This window comes from Phalaenopsis equestris, unplaced genomic scaffold (assembly GCF_001263595.1).
Source record: "Phalaenopsis equestris unplaced genomic scaffold, ASM126359v1 Scaffold000233, whole genome shotgun sequence".
Lineage (NCBI taxonomy): Eukaryota > Viridiplantae > Streptophyta > Magnoliopsida > Asparagales > Orchidaceae > Phalaenopsis > Phalaenopsis equestris.
In genome coordinates this window covers 917,178-937,279 of record NW_018164675.1, presented here as the reverse complement: position 1 = coordinate 937,279, position 20,102 = coordinate 917,178, and the positions used below count along the sequence as shown (strand labels likewise).

Sequence of the window (20,102 nt, the reverse complement as noted above, 5' to 3'; positions counted from 1 at the left end):
TTTACATTTTACAGTACTTAATTTTCCTGTTTCTACTTGTTACTGCTCTTCCTGTGTAGCATATTACTCCTGTTCCTACTTGCTACTGTTCTCCATGTACAGCATGTTACACTTGTCATGTTTCTACCTGCTACTGTCTTTCATGTATAGCATGTTGTACTGCTCCTGTTTTACTTACTACTGCTCCACTTGCATGCTACTGTTAATTCATGTATTGCACGATTTACATCTTTCAACTTTAAACATGTTTACCTTTTTTTTTTACATAGGATGTTTAGAGGACTACAACCATAGGGCCGTTTGATTTGATAATATAACCGGACACCCTAGAAAACTTAAACTCGTCACGTCGAGGAGCTTGGAGCTAGCGCGGTGGGCAGCACGACCATCTTCAACAGCAGAACATGTCTTCCCCAGCAAAACCTTTTCTTTTTCCTAGAAATTAAACAACAATCCATAGGTTTTCGAGGTTGTTTGCCTAGCGCAACATAAATCCTCCACCTTTTTCTTTAGGCATTCGTATAGCTCTGCCGTACGATTTAAGCCCTAAACTCGTTCTAGGTTCCGAGGTTGTCGTCCGATACGACGTAAACCCTCATATCTTCTAGGCAATTTGCGTGACCCTGTCACGCAAATATAAGCCCTAATTAAATAAAATTAGCGGGATAAAACACTTTGATATTTTCTTCCTAAAATTGGAGCCAAACCATAGGATAGACTGGGAAGTCACTGAGGTTCTCCTCAAGATCTGTGGCTTCCCCTAGTTTCTCTTCATTTGGATTCCTCAACAATGTTCCAGATTTGAGCTTTTCCCCCTTCACACCTCTTTGTCCGATTTCGTTGTAAAGTCCTATCCTTTTGACCTCTTTGAAGACATTATTCCCTGATTTTTATCGAGAGTTTTCTTAGGTGACTTCGGTCATTTAAGATGTAATTAACTATAGGAGCTTGCCCTTATAGGAAGCTTTTCCGAACCCAGCTTAAAATAAACCCTAAAATAAACTCTATTTAATTTTTTGTATTAAATAGGGGAACTTGTCGGCAAATAAAACGGTTTCGCAGACCCAAACGGATGTCATATCTTTCTTAGTTTATTTGATCGAGCCTCACCCTCAAGTCTTGTGTTTATCCCTTGGGGTAGATACAGGATTTGAGATTGAGTGCTCTTTCATTTAAACTATGGAAAATATGAGGTCAGTTTGATTTCATACTTTTCTAAAATTATATATATATACGTAAATTAAAAAGTCCTTCCGAAGCGGGCGACGGGATTTCGATTCCGGCGACCGACAGCTTCTTACGGGCGACCCCCAAACATTTAAAAAAAAACTCTCTTTTCCCCCTTTTAAGCGCCGACAGCATGTGATTATTTTCTTGCCTTTAAAAGTGTTGTTTATTGTTAATTAAATTGTTTATTGTTAATTAAATGTATTGTTAATTAAATGTTGTTGGGAGTCATTGGGTGCTGAAATTATGATTTGAGCTGCTTGAGGTAGCTTACAAGTGCTGAAATTAATGTTCGAAGTGTTGTTGGAAACTTGGAATTAATGTTTGGGTGCTAAAATTGTAATTTGAGCCACTTGAGGTAGCTTACAAGTGCTGGAATTAATGTTTGGGTGCTGAAATTGGGATTTGGACTGCTGTCGGTCGCTTACAAGTTCTAGAATTAATGTTTGGAGTGCTGGAATTAATGTTTGGGTGCTGAAATTGGGATTTGGACTGCTGCAGGTAGCTTACAAGTGTTGGAATCAATGTTTGGGTGCTGAAATTGGGGTTTGGGCTGCTGTAGGTAGCTTACAAGTGCTGTAAATTACTATTTGGAGGTGTTAAAAATGTTGTGAGAGCTCTTAGAGTGCTATGAGAGCTTTTGGGATGTTGTCAGAGCTATTTGGAATATAGTTAAGTGTTGTTTGGGGCATTTTGTGGGCCAATTTTCGCATGGTTTTAACACCATTTTGGCACTGTTTCGAAGTTGATTTTGAGAGTTTTGTCTACTGTTTTGGGGCTGGTTTTGGAGAGCTTCATCTATTGTTTTGGGGCCGGATTTAAAGAGCTTTATTTACTGTTTTGGGTTTCATTTGATTATCATTTCAACGTTTTTAGGTCGATTCACTTATTGTTTTCCCCCTTTTCCATTTTGCTAGTTTTAGAAGTGGGTCGGCGGTTGCTAGTTTTTGGGCGTGGATTTGTTTTATTTATTTTTAAATGGTTAAGTCGAAAAAAATGGGAATTTCTAATTCAGTTACTTGGAAGACACTTAGAAATATTTGAAAATTAGTTGGAAAACACTTAATTGTAGTTGGAAAACACTTAATTGAGGGTAAAATGCCTTAAATCACTTTAAGCACAAGTTAAAACATAGGCTTCTAGATTTTAGAAGCACGCCCTAGATGAGAGTCCATCCACCTAATTCTCAGTGTAGGCTTCCTAGATTTTAGGAGTACACCTTAAGTGAGAGTTCATCTAGCTTTTTTTTTTTAGTATAGGCTTCTTAGATTTTAGGAACACACCCTAGGTGAGCATTCATCTACCTAATTTTCGAATAAATAATGAAACTTGACACTTGACCCTGATTCACAAACTGATAGGATACACCAAGACGTAGTTCATGCTTCCTTAATTAAATCAACAGTAAAATTCCCGTAATGACTTAACCGACAATGAAACCCAGTGCACCGGGATTTGAGCTTGGATATTACACTCAAATTCACCTGGCAATTGGGGAAATTTGTTAACGCCACATATGGATCACCGGACTAGGATAAGTCTAGGGTCTTGGTGGCGAGAGCGATGACGACATTGCTTATGTGTACTTAAAAGAAGGATGCGAAGTAGGTTTTTTTTTAGAATAGTATCCCCTACCTCAAGGATCTTCAATAAGAAAGAGGAAAGAATCAATGATATTATTCGCCGATTCTTGGTGGGATCGTTGTCCCCGATGCTCATAAGTTGTGAGTAGTTCTAGCACGATTATAGTGACTAGCCTGTGGACTAAACGACTTCACAAAATATTTACAAAAATCAAACAAAATCTCTTTTGCATGTTAAAAAGAACTCTGCATAAAAAAAACTTAAACAACAGCTTTTGCATGAAAATCAAAGAATTTTTCTATGAAAATTTATAAAGGTCCATGGCTAATCATTCGGATTGACGTTAAGAATTGTCTTCCGTAGATTGTCGGGTAAGCAACTCTTACCCAAGGTCGGGAAGCACACAGTCCAGCTCTGAGCCCCCACTCTTACCAATGTCTTACACCTAGTCTTAGTCTTTCATACGTAGCTAAGGGTTTCTTTTGCTTATGATTTCTACGACTCATTTTTTCTGACTTTCGTGCTGTGTTTTCTCGTTTTGTTTAATTTTCTTGCAAGTTTATTTAAATCTGCTGCAAATTATATTATACTCGCAATATTAATCACGCAACAGTAGCAGATACCCAGGTACGCTTTTACAGTTTATTTACAGCATCTTACCTTACTGCATTTTACTTTTAAGTACCTGTTATTTACATGTGATTTACTTATTTTGCATGCAAAACCAGAACTGAAAATAAAACTAAAACCGAAACAAAACAAAATCAAACTTTGACACCAAAACTGGGAAACATAAATCACCAATCTCAAAAACTTAAACTTTGGAGTCATCGCTACAACAGGAGCTTGGAGCCAACTTTGTGGGCAGCACGACGAGGAGCTTGGAGCGAGCGACAAGAGGATCTTCTTCAGCATTATCTCTTCCTAGCATAATAACAACTCATAGGATTTCGAGGTAGTTTGTCTATCGTGACGTAAAACCTCACACTCTCTTTTTAAGCTCCTGTACAGCCATGTTATGCAGCATAAGTCCTAACCCGCCTTAGGTTTTGAGGTTGTCGTGTCACACGACGTAAACCCTCTTATCTCTGCGGGTTATTTGCATAATCGGATATTATGCAAAAGCAAGTCTTAAATAATAAAATTGATGAGATTCAACATTTAAATAACGTCTTCTCCAAAACACAGCCACACAGTAGGTGAATCTGGGAAGTCACTGAGGATTCTCCTCATGATCTGTGGCATCCCTTACCTTTTATTTCCTTTGACTCCTGAAAATAATTGTTCCTACTTGAGTCACTCTCATTTGTTTTTCTACGGCCTACCGTGAAAACTTAAACCTTGAGATCTTGAAGGCTAGTACCTCTGATCACTATCGAGAGTTTTCTCAAGTGACCCCCGTCATTTGGGATATAATTAACTATAGTGGTTTGCCTCTATAGGGAGTTTGGAACTCAGGTAAAATAAACTCTATTTAATCTTTGTATTATATAGGGGAACTTGTCGGTCACACATAAAAGGTTCGCAGACCAAACGGATGTCACAAATCTCTTAATTTGCAGGATTGGGTCTATCGCCGAGGTCTACATTTATCTTTCGGAAAAGTGTAGTATTCACGGTATCGGGCACGATTTTGCAAACTATTTGGACGAATGAGATCCATTTGGTTTCATTTCTGTTCAAAAATTAAAACATACTACTTTCAAAACCAAAAATATATCTCTTATATTTAAATTAAATTTCAAAAATTATTTTCATATTCATATTTTCAAATCAAAGAAGTTGACCGACATCTCCCTATTTGATCAACTCGACAAAAGGAGTTCCGCTTGCGCCACTGTAGCAGGGCACAAACAAAGGCGGCCGAGCGGCCGCCTGGTAAGTCGCAGATCTCGGTTTAGGGTTCCGGAGAAAAATTGGTAAGTGTGAAACTGATTTTAGCGTTATTTAAGCCTTTCATTTCATTCCTCACATTTTAGTTTTAAGATTTGCCTCAATTTTCACGCATTTTTCATTTTCAAAAGCCGTCGGAGGTGCTAAACTTGTGTCGGAAGTGTTGTGAGTAGTTTGCGAGGATTTTAGCCCAAAATCGGCACAAGGGAAGGGAAGATTGAGAAGATAGAAAGAAGAGTGACGAAGTATTAGCAGCTCGGAGAAAAGTTGGGTTGTCGAAAAGTCGTTTCAGGTATGTTTTGGCAAATCAATTATATTTTGCGTTAAATCACCTTATGAGGTAGGATACCCTGAATTTTGAAATCATTTAAAATTTCATCTTGTTTACCCAAGATGGCAAGTTTGAGGCAAGGGTGTGAAAGTTATTCATAGAACAGCTCTATAAATTCAGGTAAACTAATCACAAGCTAAGAAGAATAATCCGATTAATAAAAATTGCTTACAACTCAAAGTTTAATATTATGTTTTATAGGATATTAAGAACAACATAAAAGTTATCGCGGGGTTCAACTAGTTACTGAAGACTAAGAATTTGGCGTGGCAATTGAGGTGAGCAATTACATTTCTAAATTTTAGTAATGTATTTTACTTCAAAACATATGTTGATTTATATGTATGCTTTAAGTCAATTAGATTTATATTACAACAGATTCTTCATATTGTTAGATAGAAAAGATATGCATGACACAAAAGATATAAAATATATGCATGAGATAAAAGATATGAATGATATGAAAGATGCATGATATAAGAGATATGAATGATGTGAAAAATATGCATTATATGAAAAATATGTATGATATATTAGTTGCACAGAGAATAAAAGTAAGGTTAAAGAAATGTATTTTATTGACGGTGATCCGCACAAAGACAGATGTGTATGAAAAGAATATAAATAAAAAGTAAAGTTAAATTAAATCTATATAGAAGACCTGAAAAATTTTATTGAGAAAAGGCCGCTGATAAATGTATTAGCATATATAAGATTTTTTATAAAAATATGAAAGACGAGCATATTATGAGAATTCTTATAGTAATATGAATATCAGCATCCATGTTGATTTCTTTTTCTTAGGTTACTATAGCTTAGAAGTGTGATTGCTCCAGGATTATCTTTAGATAAATCATTATATTATTTTTTTTTAGGTTTTAAACATTTGAATAAGATGAATATAAGAGGATCAAATGTTATAATAGACAAGAACAATAATCAAAAAGGTACCTATTTCTATTTGTTAATTTAATTATATTCTTTAATGGTTCTTTCACGTACATTTTAATATTAAATTATTAATAATAACCAAAGAATAGCAAGGAATTTATTTCTATTGTCCGACCATCCGTTACCATCTTGGTTAATTCCAAGATGTTTAGCATATCTTTCATTATTAGCAACTCTTTCATTATATATAAAAGAAGATTTATCATTGTCATCATAGAGCGAATTGATGAAGGAATGATGGCAAACTCGATGAAAACCTTACAATTTCGGTGTCCTAAGTTGTGACCACTATGATCTACATGGCCAATGAAATTAATCAACCAAACATGATCAAAGAATTCTTATCGATAACCATGGACTGTCTTCCAATGAGACATTATAAACCTAGGTAAGTGTTTATCTAAGCAAATATAACCAACATAAGATATTATGCCCTATCAAGTGCACACTATGATTCAAAACTCAAATAGTACAGAATCATTCAAAAACATACGCGCTTCGACCACATGGTGCAATTAAGAGGTGAACCATCCGATCAAAGGATCTAATCGCTACCACTCCTTTTTTGGTGTCATTTAAAGGCAAAATCGCATGGACAAAACACGGGTCATAGTTTTATTATCATGAGATCTTTGAAGGCAACAATATAAACACGTTTGATATGAATTTATTTTTTTATGAGCTTAGATTAATCTTAAATTTATCATCCTCGATAAATTACTGTGGATGATAGATGAATTTTCATATAGGTGTGGAGTAACAATTTTCACTTCATTTTTTTTTTTCATTTAACAATCATCTCTATAATTTTTATATGTAAATTTTTTTATTTGAATTCAGGTTCAACGGAAAGTTCAATGAAACTTGATGGTATTTTGAAAACAAATCCCCTATTAAAATTTTCTATAAACACAAAATCAACGAGGCATTTGATCTGTTGAACTTTTGTTGCTTGAACCTTCTCAACTCAACAATTTTTTTTCAAGGAATTTGAATTCAAAAATTCACATTGCTTAAGTTAACTTAAACTTTCATTTACAAAAACTTAATAACTCACCTCTCACGTATAATGGGGTGGGTCTGTGAGGGTTAAACATGTAGTTATATCTGACAAGCACGATGCAGAGAGTTTGCCTTCTTGTAAAAAGACCTTGAAGCTCATATGCAATTATAAGTTAAAAATGAATTGATGTGATTTGCAAGTATTTGTTTCTTGTTCTATAATTATGTAAATTTATTTTATTAGAGCATAGAAGTTATGAACATTCTCCATTTGTAACTTCGGTGAAGCTTGTTACATGAATGTTACAAAAGTATAGGTTTCATCAACTCCAACCTTTGTGAAAGAAAGAATAGGATTAAGTGGGCCAATCACCTACAAAATGAGTTGTTCAAGGGTGTGAGTAATTTGATGAATTCATATTGCCCTTTGACACTAAGAGTTTGCCTTTACAAATTAAAAACAAGTCTTACAAAATATTTGTACTTTTATTCAAAGAAAGACAGTTTGATTCATTTTTACTTAATCCATGCAGCATTCTCAAACTTTAAATTTGAGCACTTAACTCATTATACAGAGAATATGTGGATTGCTTTGTTTTGTTGCTTTATTATGTTGCGTGTAGCATTCCGATCTTAGGTTTATACATTAATGCATTAATCATAACTCAAGCATAACAATTATTTCTATTAATATGCTTACACAATTTTCAAATCACATTTGAGTTAAAAATTGCTTTGCAGCAAGCATAGTACTTAAAGGTTCTACAAATTTGGTGGTTTGCACAAGAGTTTGTCAAATAATGCACATTAATTTTTTTTATTTTGAGCTTTAAAATATCGTCTTTTATCCAATATGTGTACATGTTGCAGATTTTATTGCATATGTGACATTCTAGAATTTAATGTGTATTTTAAACAATATTCATTTTCTAGTACTGACACTTAGTTTGCTTTCAAATAAAACCCAAATTGGTTATTTTACACTGTTCATTACTTTAATTTCATTTTCTAAACCATGCTTCAAGTTCTGAATACAGCAATTTAGTTCTATTAATTCTCGTAAGCGAGCTATTGAATACATCAAAATCTTGTTCATGTCCTTTACAAGTCTCATTTTCGTCTACTTAGGGTCATTTCAATCCTATAATGCAATCTAAATATTCTTTTCTTTTTTTTTTTTTGTCCCCGTAGGCAAACTACGGATTGAATTGTAAGTCACTTGTAAGTTTTGTGTGTTTTGTTCTTGTCTGAAGATGGGCTTTCAATTCCATTGCAGATCTCTTGTGAGCTCATTTCAAGTATAGCTTGAGTTCCAAGTTTACAATTTGGTCCACATTTTCTCATTGTTTGCAATTTTATATTTTTATTTATTCTCATTTTTATTATATTTACAATAAATTGTCTCTTTCATTTCATTCTATTTCAAGTCCTCGTAAATCCGAATTTTGACAGCCTTCCAGTATCTTCCTTACATGGGAGCATCTATGAAAAAACTAGGGTTGCCCATAGGGCAAAAGCTGGCACTTACGACAGCAACAAGTCTTCTTCCCTCACCAAGCCAAAAAAAGTGTGTATGAGTCTTCGATTATAAACGAAGAATTTTTTAGCACAGATTTTCCCATTAAATCAAAAAATGCACACATAAATTACTTATTTTATTTTGGTGGCCCGAGATTTGTCCCTAGCTGAGCTAAAAAAAGGCATATATAATTATTCATCCCAATATACCAAAAAACTCCAATCAAACCTCTCAATAAAATGTATAGTTTCCATGGTAGAATTGTCCAGCATAAATCCAAATTGATTATGAGAAATTTTTGTATCACTTTTAACCCATATTTAATTACTCTCCCATAATATAATTTTAGCGTATGACAAATTAACTTAATTTCTTTATAATTTGCACATTCTTGTGCATCCCCTTTTATTCTTTAAGAAGGGAATCAAAATACTCTCGTCCACTCATCAAGCACCATTTTAGTTTTTAAAATAATATTAAAGAGTTTATTAAGCCAAGAAACTCCCAAATCTCCTAAATATTTCTAAACTTCAATTGGCATATCATCAGATCCTGTTGATTTTCTCCTTTTGATTTTCCACCTTTGATTTTCTTTAAAAGAATTACAGATAATCTCAAAAATTTGAGACATTCTCGGGACAATGAGGCATAAACCTCATTGTGATTGTATAAAAAGCACTGAGACTGGGCCTCAAGACATGTCTCACATTATGCAGTTTTAAACAAGGATGTATGTATATAAATATTGAAAAAAGCCCAAGGGCTAATATATTAAAGAAAAAAGATACATATAGGTTTTATGGGTGGCCTAAAAAAAGGCATCCAACCCACACGGTACAACACACATAAAAAAGTTAAACAGGGGTACATATAAAAATAAAAAAAGCCCAAAACCACCAGGGCGCCAAAAAAGTGAGGGTCGTCCCAATCTAATTCTGCCTCTGGCTCTAGTTCTCGGAAGGGATCCAGCTAGCAGATTGGTAAAGTGCGTATCATTACCCGAAGTAACCAAAGTATCATCCATAAGACTCTTGAGCTCAAGCAGATCTCTATTTTTCTTCTTCCTCTTGAAAGTGTAGACCTGACATTCCTCATCTGAAGAATCAGTCTGATGAGGTGGTAGAGCTAAAGCAAAAGGATTACTAATCGTAGTACCCACAATAGGTTCTAGTATAGAGCTGAAGCAGAAGGATTACTAATCGTAGTACCCACAATAGGTTCTAGTATAGAGCTGAAGCAGAAGGATTACTAATCGTAGTACCCACAATAGGTTCTAGTATATGTGAAGTATGAGTTGCCTCTACACCGAATACTTCCTGAAGAAAGGGAGCTGCGAGGTTCTCCTGATTATCAGTCTGAACATTGTACTTTGTAGATAATATTTCATCAGTATTGTTTTTTATGGGGTTTGAAGGTGTCAGCATCACATCACTCGCAGTAACAGTAACAGCAGTGTCATTGGGGGGGTTCCATAAGGGGAACAAACACCTCTTGTCTGGTAGTATCCTCCCCAAGTGAAACTAAAATGTCTAAAGCAGTGGGGTTAGACCCATCCTTATTCACTTGAACCTTAGATTTCAAATTAGGATGGAACTTGTGGCATTTATCAAGGATATGCCCAAACATCTTACAGTGGGTACAATATGGGAGTCTGTGTTCCATGATGATTTTTTGCAAATATCCATTATGGGTTGTGCCCAGCCAGACTTCAGTAACATCAGGTAAAGTAATATCCTTTTCCACAAGTATTTTGGCCACAGGAGGTCTGGAAAGATTGAAAGTAGGCACATCTAGCTTCAAACAGTCCCCAACGATGGCCCCAATAGAGTAGAGAACCTGATGGTGAAAACAATGCAGCTTGAAACCAGGTAGACTAAATCATACCGATACAGTGGGAGTTTCATGATTTGGGTCTAAATCAGGAGACCACTTGAGTACAATATGGGAGTCTGTGTTCCATGATGATTTTTTGCAAATATCCATTATGGGTTGTGCCCAGCCAGACTTCAGTAACATCAGGTAAAGTAATATCCTTTTCCACAAGTATTTTGGCCACAGGAGGTCTGGAAAGATTGAAAGTAGGCACATCTAGCTTCAAACAGTCCCCAACGATGGCCCCAATAGAGTAGAGAACCTGATGGTGAAAACAATGCAGCTTGAAACCAGGTAGACTAAATCATACCGATACAGTGGGAGTTTCATGATTTGGGTCTAAATCAGGAGACCACTTGAGTAACTTCATTAATTTGTCTGCGATATTAAAATATTTCTTGGAGAAAATTCGGGTGTAGCTTTTAGCTATTGTTAGTTGAATCAACACATCTCTCAGCCATGAGCCACACTTTTCACTTGTCTACTAGTTTAAGATCCACTCTTTCTGATAACATCTATAGGTGGGTGCCCCCACTGAAATTTTCCAATAAGAGCAAACTTAAATTTTTCAGTCAGAGTAGAAATTTTTGAGTTAAAGAAAAAGATTGTTATTCTTCTACTTTTCCTACTTCCTTTCTTAATAAAAAGGTAATCATTTGTACCATCGCGACAATCCTTATAGCTTGAGGAGAAACCACTGCGGACTCCACCTGAGGGTTACCCACCACGTGGGCAAAGAAGGTCTTTGTCGGTTCAGTCAAAGAAGAAGAAAGTGTCATCAGAGCAAAGAGATGTGACGACGTTCACCTGCAGAGAGTTCCTGACAAGCAGAAGAAACGAAGCTATTGTTGTCGGGCCGGAGAGAAGCACGGGCGCAGACGCAAAGGTACAGGAAAAGGGAGGGGGAGGATCCCCGTCTATGAAACCCAAAAAAATACAATTGACACACCCCTAGGGGTTCCTCTCCCCACAGTACAACTCACACCAAAAAGAATCTCCAAAATACAGGTATACCAAAAAAAAAACCAAAAGCCCAAAAAATAAGTAAGCCTGTGATCTTGTGTAGCTTGAGAAGTAACTTGAAAAGTAAAGAAGAAATCATGTACAAAAGTGTCTTCAGATTATCCGAGTTCTCCAAAATCATCTCCATGGGCAGAGAAAAATCAGCAAAAACAGTGAGATCAAAACAGTAAACAGGAGTGAGGAACAGGGAATTAGAAAACTGAACTCGACCTGCAGCAAAAAGAAAACCTGCCAAGCAAAATATAAAACCCGCAAGAGGAGAATGTAGACCCCAGTCATCAAACCGAAAGCAACTCCTCCCTAGAGCCAATAAGCAGAAATGATTAAAAACGAACATAAGGCAGATTTAAGCTATCCCAAATGAGGAGTCTTCTAAGAGGAGCGGGGGGGGGTGGATACCAATGTGACAGACCTCTCCTGCATGCTTAGCAAGCCAATCAGCAGGAGAGTTTCTCTCTATGAATGAATTTCCAATTTACCTCAAGATGCTTTTCAGCCAAAAAATTAAAATACGTTTAAAATTGCATAATATATCCCAGAAGGGAGGAGAGGTACCCAAAAGAATATCATAGAGCATTTTAGAATCAATTTTCACCTGTGATTTATGAAAATTCAAAACATTAGCCACCATCAATGCCAAAAAAAACCCTCAGCATTCCATTTCCAATGGATTATCGCAACAACAGGGGAGGTGAAAAAACAGAGACACCTACCCTCAAAATCTCTAAATATTCCCCAACCGCAGCATAATCAGGATGCCAACAGTCATCCATATTTAATTTAACATAACTCAGTGAGGGGGGAGCCCATCTAATGAGTTGGGGGGCTTTAAAACCTGAACCTCAATAGAACCAACCCTTAAGACTTTATTGTAATAGGCAATCACATAAGCAACAGTCATAGAAGCAGTGGGGGAGAAGTGTGATATTTAAAATTGTTTCTGGAGTTCCAAAGGAACCAAAGGACTAGTAAAGGAAGAGGAAACCCCTCTTTACTTATATCAAAATCTTTCCATTGCCATAAATATTTGCTTAAAAAGCCTCTATACATCCAAGAAAAACCGAAATGTGCATGTGCACCAAGCATATCCCATACACCAAGCATATCCCATACTCTTAAAGAGAAAGCACATTCAAAGAAAATATGTCTCATGTCTTCCTCCTTCATTTTGCACATATGACATCTCGAGGCCATTTTTAAGACTTTTAACTTAAGAATATCATCAATAGGTATTAAAAAAGTGAGGTAGCGCTAAAGGAAAAAGGATATAAAGGGAGATAAAAGTTTATGCCAAATTCATTTTCCCCATAACCAATCACGATGTGAATGTAAATTGCCATAAATAAGTTTGCAAACCGATTGAGAATTGTTTCGTATAAAATATTGTTTTGTATAAAATATTTCATACAAAAATAAGGATTTCCATACTATCCATATTCAGCATAACATTGACAGTGTGATAAAGCAATATGCAACTTGCTAAAAAGGAAGAATTAAAGATTGGCATGACAAGTTTACCTCATAATTAGAAACAAGAACTTCTAATATCCACTCTGGCCATTCTGCCATAGAAGTAAGAGAACTTCTGTTTTCTGGAAGACTGCAAGCCAAAAACAGAAGATCCTGAAATAATATAGAAGGAAATATTCAGAAACAGAACTAAGCCACCTGCTTACTATCATAGCATTGACCAATGCATCAACATAACCTGTTCCAAGGAACAAATAAATAATCTGCTACTTCTACGATAAACTATTCTGAGCTTAAAAAGGCAACTGAGATGACCGACTACTCAATGATTGCTGATTGACTTTACTTTATAATGGAAGGATGGGATAGAACATCACTTGGAGTAGGATTTGAGCAAAGAAAAAGACTGAAATCTCAGATTGGTTAATATGACGACCAGAAAATCTGAAATATTGATGCATTAACTCGAGCCAGAGGATAGCAAGAATGATGTTTCTTTTCTTATTATGGTTCAGAGTACCAAACTTTTAGCATGATGAGTTTAGTCAGCAATGACATGAAGATATGACAGTGGATGCTTTTTTGTTAGTGCAGCAAAGAAAAACAGTTTTGAAAAGTCATCTATATGCGATTAATAGTATATGTTCATTGCGTGCACCAAAAAACATTCCACCCATTCCTATATTATATAAAGGTGAGTTCTATAGTGAATAGAACACATATAAATATTTGTCCCGTCTAATATTCTATTAAAGAAGAGATTCCGAACTTTTGCCATCCCCAACACCACCTCCATCAGAAACTGCTCTCCTGCCTGTTCAACTATCACCCTGCTCTTTCCAAAACAACATGCAACCCCTTCCTTCCACTCTCATCCACCAACAAACACGCAAGCCATCACCTACAGTATCAATCGCTCCTGTTTCTACCATCACTCACCCACACATATGTTTACTCACACTCTGCACCAATGCAAGCTTGCCATCCCTAGCTCACTCTTACTTAGCACATAGTAGCTATAACAGGTGAGCCATCAGAAGGCTACCCTAGATCGCCTCCTAAATCAAGTCAGTTGGCCGCTCACTGTAAATAATAACCTCACCCTCTTTTCCCAAGCTCCATGACAACTTAAATGCATTCTATTGTTTTCCTTTCTTTCTCTTGGTGATGTTTGTTGAGGACTCCCCTAATTACTCTTATGGAGAGGAAACACTCATCCATTATTGGTGCATCTATTAAACTCAATGATACCAACTATCTTCTATGGTCTCCGGATTCCCATTTCTTCATAGAATCTTATAATAAATTCACCAGCTTGTGCTATCTCTTGAATCAAAGGACACCAACACATACATCAAATAACAAGCTTCCGTAAATAGTGCTTTTGCATTAATATATCAAAAAAAAAGTAAACAATGATGCAAGTACATCTATGATATACAAAAGAGAGACTTATCATATACAAGTATGGCAGAAAGTTCCTATAATCAGCTATATGCATCAAAACAAAAAAATAACTAAGGGCACGCTTGGCACAAAAATGAGCGGCCCAATTACAATGTCGTAGCGTATGGAAAAATAAAACTTGTTTAATGTTTAAAAGAAAAGCAAATCCAGAAGCCTCTTGTGGTCGTTGAAGCCAAACAATATCCTTGTTGGTGGAGCTTAAAAATTGCATGATGTTCACATTATCCCCTTCAATGATAATACCCTTGCATTGAAACATCCAAGGCTTGCAAAAGTCTTGAAAGGATCTAATAGCTTGCAGTTCCACTTGGGCGCTATCCCAATGATGAGAGTGTTGTCCGATAGCCCAAATACCCAAACCCTGCTCATTGTGCAAGATGCAACCGGTTCCGGCAACCCCGGAAGGGAGGAGAGCACCATCAACGATCACACTAAACCAACTAGGAGTGGGGATGCCAAAATTACCAAGTCTCTTGAAGCGACTATTTTCTAGAAGATTGCTAAATAGGCATCAGAATTTCTCCGCTCATCATACTTTCACAACGATGGCATTGTTAAAGCGCGCGATCTTTTTTTTATATGCTAGGACAAAAAATTTACTCACTAGTACTACATCTTAAAATTGTCTATCAAGCCGATCGATACTTCATAAAAAAAAATAAGAAGTTTCTCATTGTTGTGTTCCACTCCAGCCTTCATCCATCCCAACAATATGTTCAAACTAAGCTAATGATGGAGTTTGTTATCATGGCTATCTTCCTCTTGTTTATCTAATCACTCAGTTACTTGTTATACCTTCTTCTAAGCATAATTGTACTTCCATTGTTGCCAAACAAAAGGGTGTTCATAGTTCTCATTATTGTGGTGATTGTTGTAGTTTTGATGGCAACTCTTTTCACCTTGTGAGTATTTTCAGAGGATACATCACTCATCGATTGCTTTTAAAAATTTGGCTATTCTTCAAACTAAACAGGTTCTCTACAGGTTATGTTACTATTTCCCAAGAAAATTATGATAAGCTTCAATAAAGCTCAAATATCCATTCACAACTCATGTTTCGTCCTCAAACTTGATTGCAATCATACATTTTAATATATCTTCAGTTTAAGATTCATATGTTCTTACATAACAAGTAAACAATAATTATATTAATCTCTTACCAAGATATCTCATCCTCTTATTACGATTCTCAATGGGTCTACCGGAAATCCATCCTCCAATATCTAAGAAAGGATCTACCCATCTCTCATTCACATTAATAGACAATATTTTATAACTCCCACAATTATTTTCTCCTAATTTATAACCTGTAACACCAAGTTTCCATCTTGCAACACCCTTGCTACCCCCTTATTCACGCACGCCTACTATGGTCAACCAAACTCACGAGCACTTGTTGCGGCCACGAGTCCCAATTGAAGCAATCGTTTAGTTCTGCATGTCACGTGAAGCTCACATCTTGTTGTTGCTATCATACATGATTGGTTCGCCCCTATCTCTTGATATAATTTGTCCCTACAAGTTCCATTTGTTGACTCTCTACTCTTGTTGAGCTTGGCTATTTTGGTTGGAAAATGCATGTGTTCTAGCTCGACATGCACCTTGGGGATGAATGTCTGAGCAAGGCAAACGTCGATTTTAATCTCGACACCTATGGTGGCTCCCTAGATATTTCAATAAGGCTAGCCTCAATTTATTTTTTGCTCCAAATTCATTTCTCATGCGGTGCCACCTCACTCCCTCCACTTCAAATCTTACATTGGCAGCCACTCCATCTAGGTCATTATCTGCTCATATACAACTGCTAACAAGTCTATTCTTATGAATGTTAGCATCCTTCGAGCTCCCATTGTTGGCTCTCCATGTTATGTGCTCCTTGCTCTTTTTTCGAACTGTGAGACTACTCTAAGGTTACAATAAGTGTTAAAGAAGTAAATCTCGGGGGTTGGAAGGGCAAAATGGCAGGTTGGCTACCATTCTAGAGGAAGAACAACACAGAAGTGAATTGTCGATGGCTTGGATGATAGCTTATTTTGTCTCCAGCTTGAAGAAAAATATGTCCAGCTTGAAGAAAAATATGTTGCGGCTCTCCAAATCCAAGAAAATAGAGAAACAAAGCGTCCAAATAAAATAAAACCCATGTAAGAGTCTCCACTAGGTTCTAGAATCATATAGTTATTTTAAAAGATAAAATGTTTTTAAATGAAAATTATTATAATTTAGAAACATTTTGACCAATAAGTAGTTTAACTTATACCTTTAATTGCTAATATTTTACTGGAAAGCTCGTTATAGACTAGATAGATACTGGAGAGTATGCATGCTGTTGAATTCAGATTTGTCCAGTGAGGCATGCCCAAGAATCGGAGCTGTAAAAACCGTGAGGGAGAGACAGAGAGAGAGAAGAAGAGGGAGAAAGAATGAAAGAGCACACACAGAATTGCCCCATAGGGACGATTTGGGGTATCACCGGGATGCGTGACCCATTTTGTATATTGTAACTGAGATATTACAAGAGAGAAGGGGATAGAAATCTCCCTATAGAGTGAGTCTAGTGAGAAGAGTCTAAAGAGGCAAAAGGCCCTATTTATAGAAGATAGAGGGAAAAAGTGTAAAATTGCATGTTTACCCATGCTTTAATAGGGGCAATACAGGATATTATTGTCTTTTCTTGTGCCTTTTCATATTTGTAACCTCCTATGGCACCATCGCATATGGGCACCAGTTGGCCTTCGCTCTGGGGAGCCGGTGGGCTATTCAGTTTGGACACCGGTCGGTTTTGAGTGTGGTAGTCGGTCGGTCAGCTTGTCTGATTATTGTTCATTGGTAATTTCTAAAGATCTTTGGGGAAGTTTTTGAGAGAGACTCACGTTGATAATTCGAGATTGTTGGGGGTACTAAACCTTTGTTCGGTCATTGGCGTGATTGTCTATTTCTGGTCCGCCTGGGTGGCCCTTAGGTCGTCAAATTGGTCTTTAGTCGATTAGCAGTCCTTCGGTCGGTCGCCAGCCCTTCAATCGGCTGGCCAGCGGCCAGCTGGTGGTCTTCAGCCTGACATATTAATTATGTCTTGTAAATTTTCGTCTGTGTGATCTGGATCATTAGATTGTCTCGTGATTCATGCAGATTATTTTTGGTTGAGCATTTTAAGTTTCACAATTTTCCTGCTCCTTGATAGAGAGAGCAACGATAAGAACAAAGAAATTTTTAATGCAATAAATCAAACCTTAACAGTCATAATTTAAAGCAATAATTAGACTCTCTGGATTTTCATGCCCATGGCCCTTATAAATAAGGCATAGTGGACGATTCTCCATATCATCAGCCTGTTTCACCTAGTAAATGCTCGGCTTCTGTGTTGCCCTTACGGAGAAAGGATCTAATTTGGCACCAAAAACTGTAAAACAAGCGAAGATGTTGGGTGCCCTTGAATTAAAGAAACATCGCCGGCCAAAAGGCAGGCCATAGAAGAAGAAGATTGCTAAGAAGTTGAAGCTATCTTAGTGAATGGAAGTGGAGGAATATTGAACTCAATATGGTGGGATCCAAAGAAAGGTCAACCCAACGCTAGGAAGAAGCTAGGTGGTTCGGCATCTGGCCTATCAGCAAAGGCTCTTGCTGAGATTCTGTTCAGCCAGAGATTGTGCGGGCACTTCAACCGACCAGTGTACAACTGGCGAAGGTGATCAGTTGGTCAGGGTGAAGAGAGTGGCCTATGACTTTTCATCATTAGATTTAGGCAGAGCTACTTGGTCCGAGATGGATCAGATCCTGAGTATGTTTTTTTATTTGTCTTTCACTTCAATTTTTTCTTCCCTTTGCTTATCCATTTTTTGTTTCATTGAGTAGATGAGGATGTTCAATCAGAGGTTTGCCCCTTGTTGGTGACAGTTGAAATCCAACAGTGGTGGCGGCTCATGTGCCTCAAGCGTTGCTCAACAGCGAGTAATGTGGATGACCTCCTGATCGATCCTGTGGAGATTTGGGAGGAAGTGACTGAGGGATGTCATATGTCCCCGAAAACCTTGACCCATCGCCTGTATGAGATTGAAGTTGCTTGGGCTCAGCGAGATGAGGATCCATGCACGGTGTTGGAAGAGATGCGAGAAGGATAGTTAATCTTCGCCGAGAAGTTGTTGAACTCCAAGAAGATGCCTTTGTACAGAGGGCTAACTCTGAGACCAACCAAGCGAAGAAGTTTAAGCTCAGTGGTCAAATGTTGTATAGGAGATTAGCTAGGAAAGATTAGCTCCTAGTTGAGGCAATTGAGGACCAATTGGTAAAGTATTTTCTGTCAAGTACTTTCTGTCGGATTAAGATTGGAGTATAATTACATAGTTATTAAAATAAAATATTTTATTTTCTTTTCATCTTAATTTTTGTGTTGACGTGATGTTCTCTCCAAATTCTCGTGCGACATTTATGATTCTGTTGTGTCCCTATACATAGAGGTTGAGGAATTTATTTGTGCGCTTGCTAACTTTTTCTCTGAGCTCCTGTCTTTCGGTTTTCTTTGTTTCTTTTGGCTATTCATTCTTTTATTTCTTTCGTTCATTTTTTTATGGCTCCAAAGAGAACTACCTAGACTTTCAGTCCGATAATTACGACCGAGTGATTGGTTCTGTCTCCGTCAAACGTTGCTTTTGTGAAGGGGGCTTTTGAGTTTAACTTAACCATCAGATTTAGGGTCGCTCGCCCAATGAGAGGGCGACCTATTTGTTTGGAGACGATCATGTTGACTGCAGAGATCAACTAGGTATGAACTATTGTTGTCCATGTGCCAGGCACTTAGGATGACATTCAATCGCTATGTGGTCATTCCAGCATAGATAAAGCCAAATTTCACTGTTGCGATAATGACTTGTGTAGTTTTATGTCGGCGAAAAGGAATCTCGTGGTCAAATGACCTGTTCAGCCACATGTTTTCTATCTAGGTGGAGGCCGATGAATACGTACAATTCGGGAAAATCATTTGGTTCCAAATCTCGGACTTGGAGAATAAGGTAATGAACTCAAAATACAACTTTCTCATTTCCTCATCTTCTGAGGGTTGGGTCATCAACTCTGTGCCGACCCGGATGCCTTCAAGAGGGATAAGGGGACAGATAACTCGCAGGTTGAGGGAGTTAAGATCGATGGGCAGTTCCTCTCAATTACCTAGCACAATGGTCTGGTGACTACAAATATGGTCCTATTTCCTGGAATTTTTGGTCGAATGACATCAGATTCTCGAGTCTCCTGTGACGAGGAAGAGGCCGAGCAATAGGTAACAGTCATGGCTCGAATTACCCAAAAGAAGGACAAAACTGAGGCCAGGGTAAAAGTTGTTCCTACAAGGGAGTCGCAGCGACCGAATGAAGGAAGGTCGGTCAAGGCAAGCGGCGACAATGTCGGTTCAGTAAATGAGGAATTTCTTTTACCTGTCTATGAAACTACGATGGTGATCCAACAAATTTTGACTGATAAACTAACCATCATAGAAAGGTGGCATTTGGCTCATACTAATTCTAACACATCTAATGATTGCAGCTCCTTCAGGCGTAGTTCGCGAGAACCCGAAAGGCCACCCAGTCGCCCGGAAGAGAGTGAGGCTGAAGACTCTTCTGAGGAAGGGGCAAGAGCACGATCAGCTTCACGTCGTCGTGATCCTTCATTCATTGGACTATTTGTCGAGAGTAAGGCCAGAAGGCTTGCTTCTACTTCCCAAACCGAGTCAGAGACTGACCCGGAGGCATTGTCTCTAAAGGAGGCACAGCATAGAAA

The 20,102-nt window shown here is 37.4% G+C and overlaps 1 protein-coding gene across 2 annotated transcripts in view; it reads right to left on the bottom strand.

Moving 5' to 3' along the window:
• LOC110023849 (BEACH domain-containing protein C2-like) overlaps positions 1-20,102 on the bottom strand; it is a 167,368-nt gene that overhangs the window by 120,997 nt on the left and 26,269 nt on the right. For both annotated transcript variants that reach the window (XM_020723461.1, XM_020723462.1), the window contains exon 5: positions 12,921-13,025. In XM_020723461.1, coding sequence (XP_020579120.1) covers positions 12,921-13,025 — 105 coding nt within the window. The remainder of the gene's footprint in view (positions 1-12,920; positions 13,026-20,102) is intronic.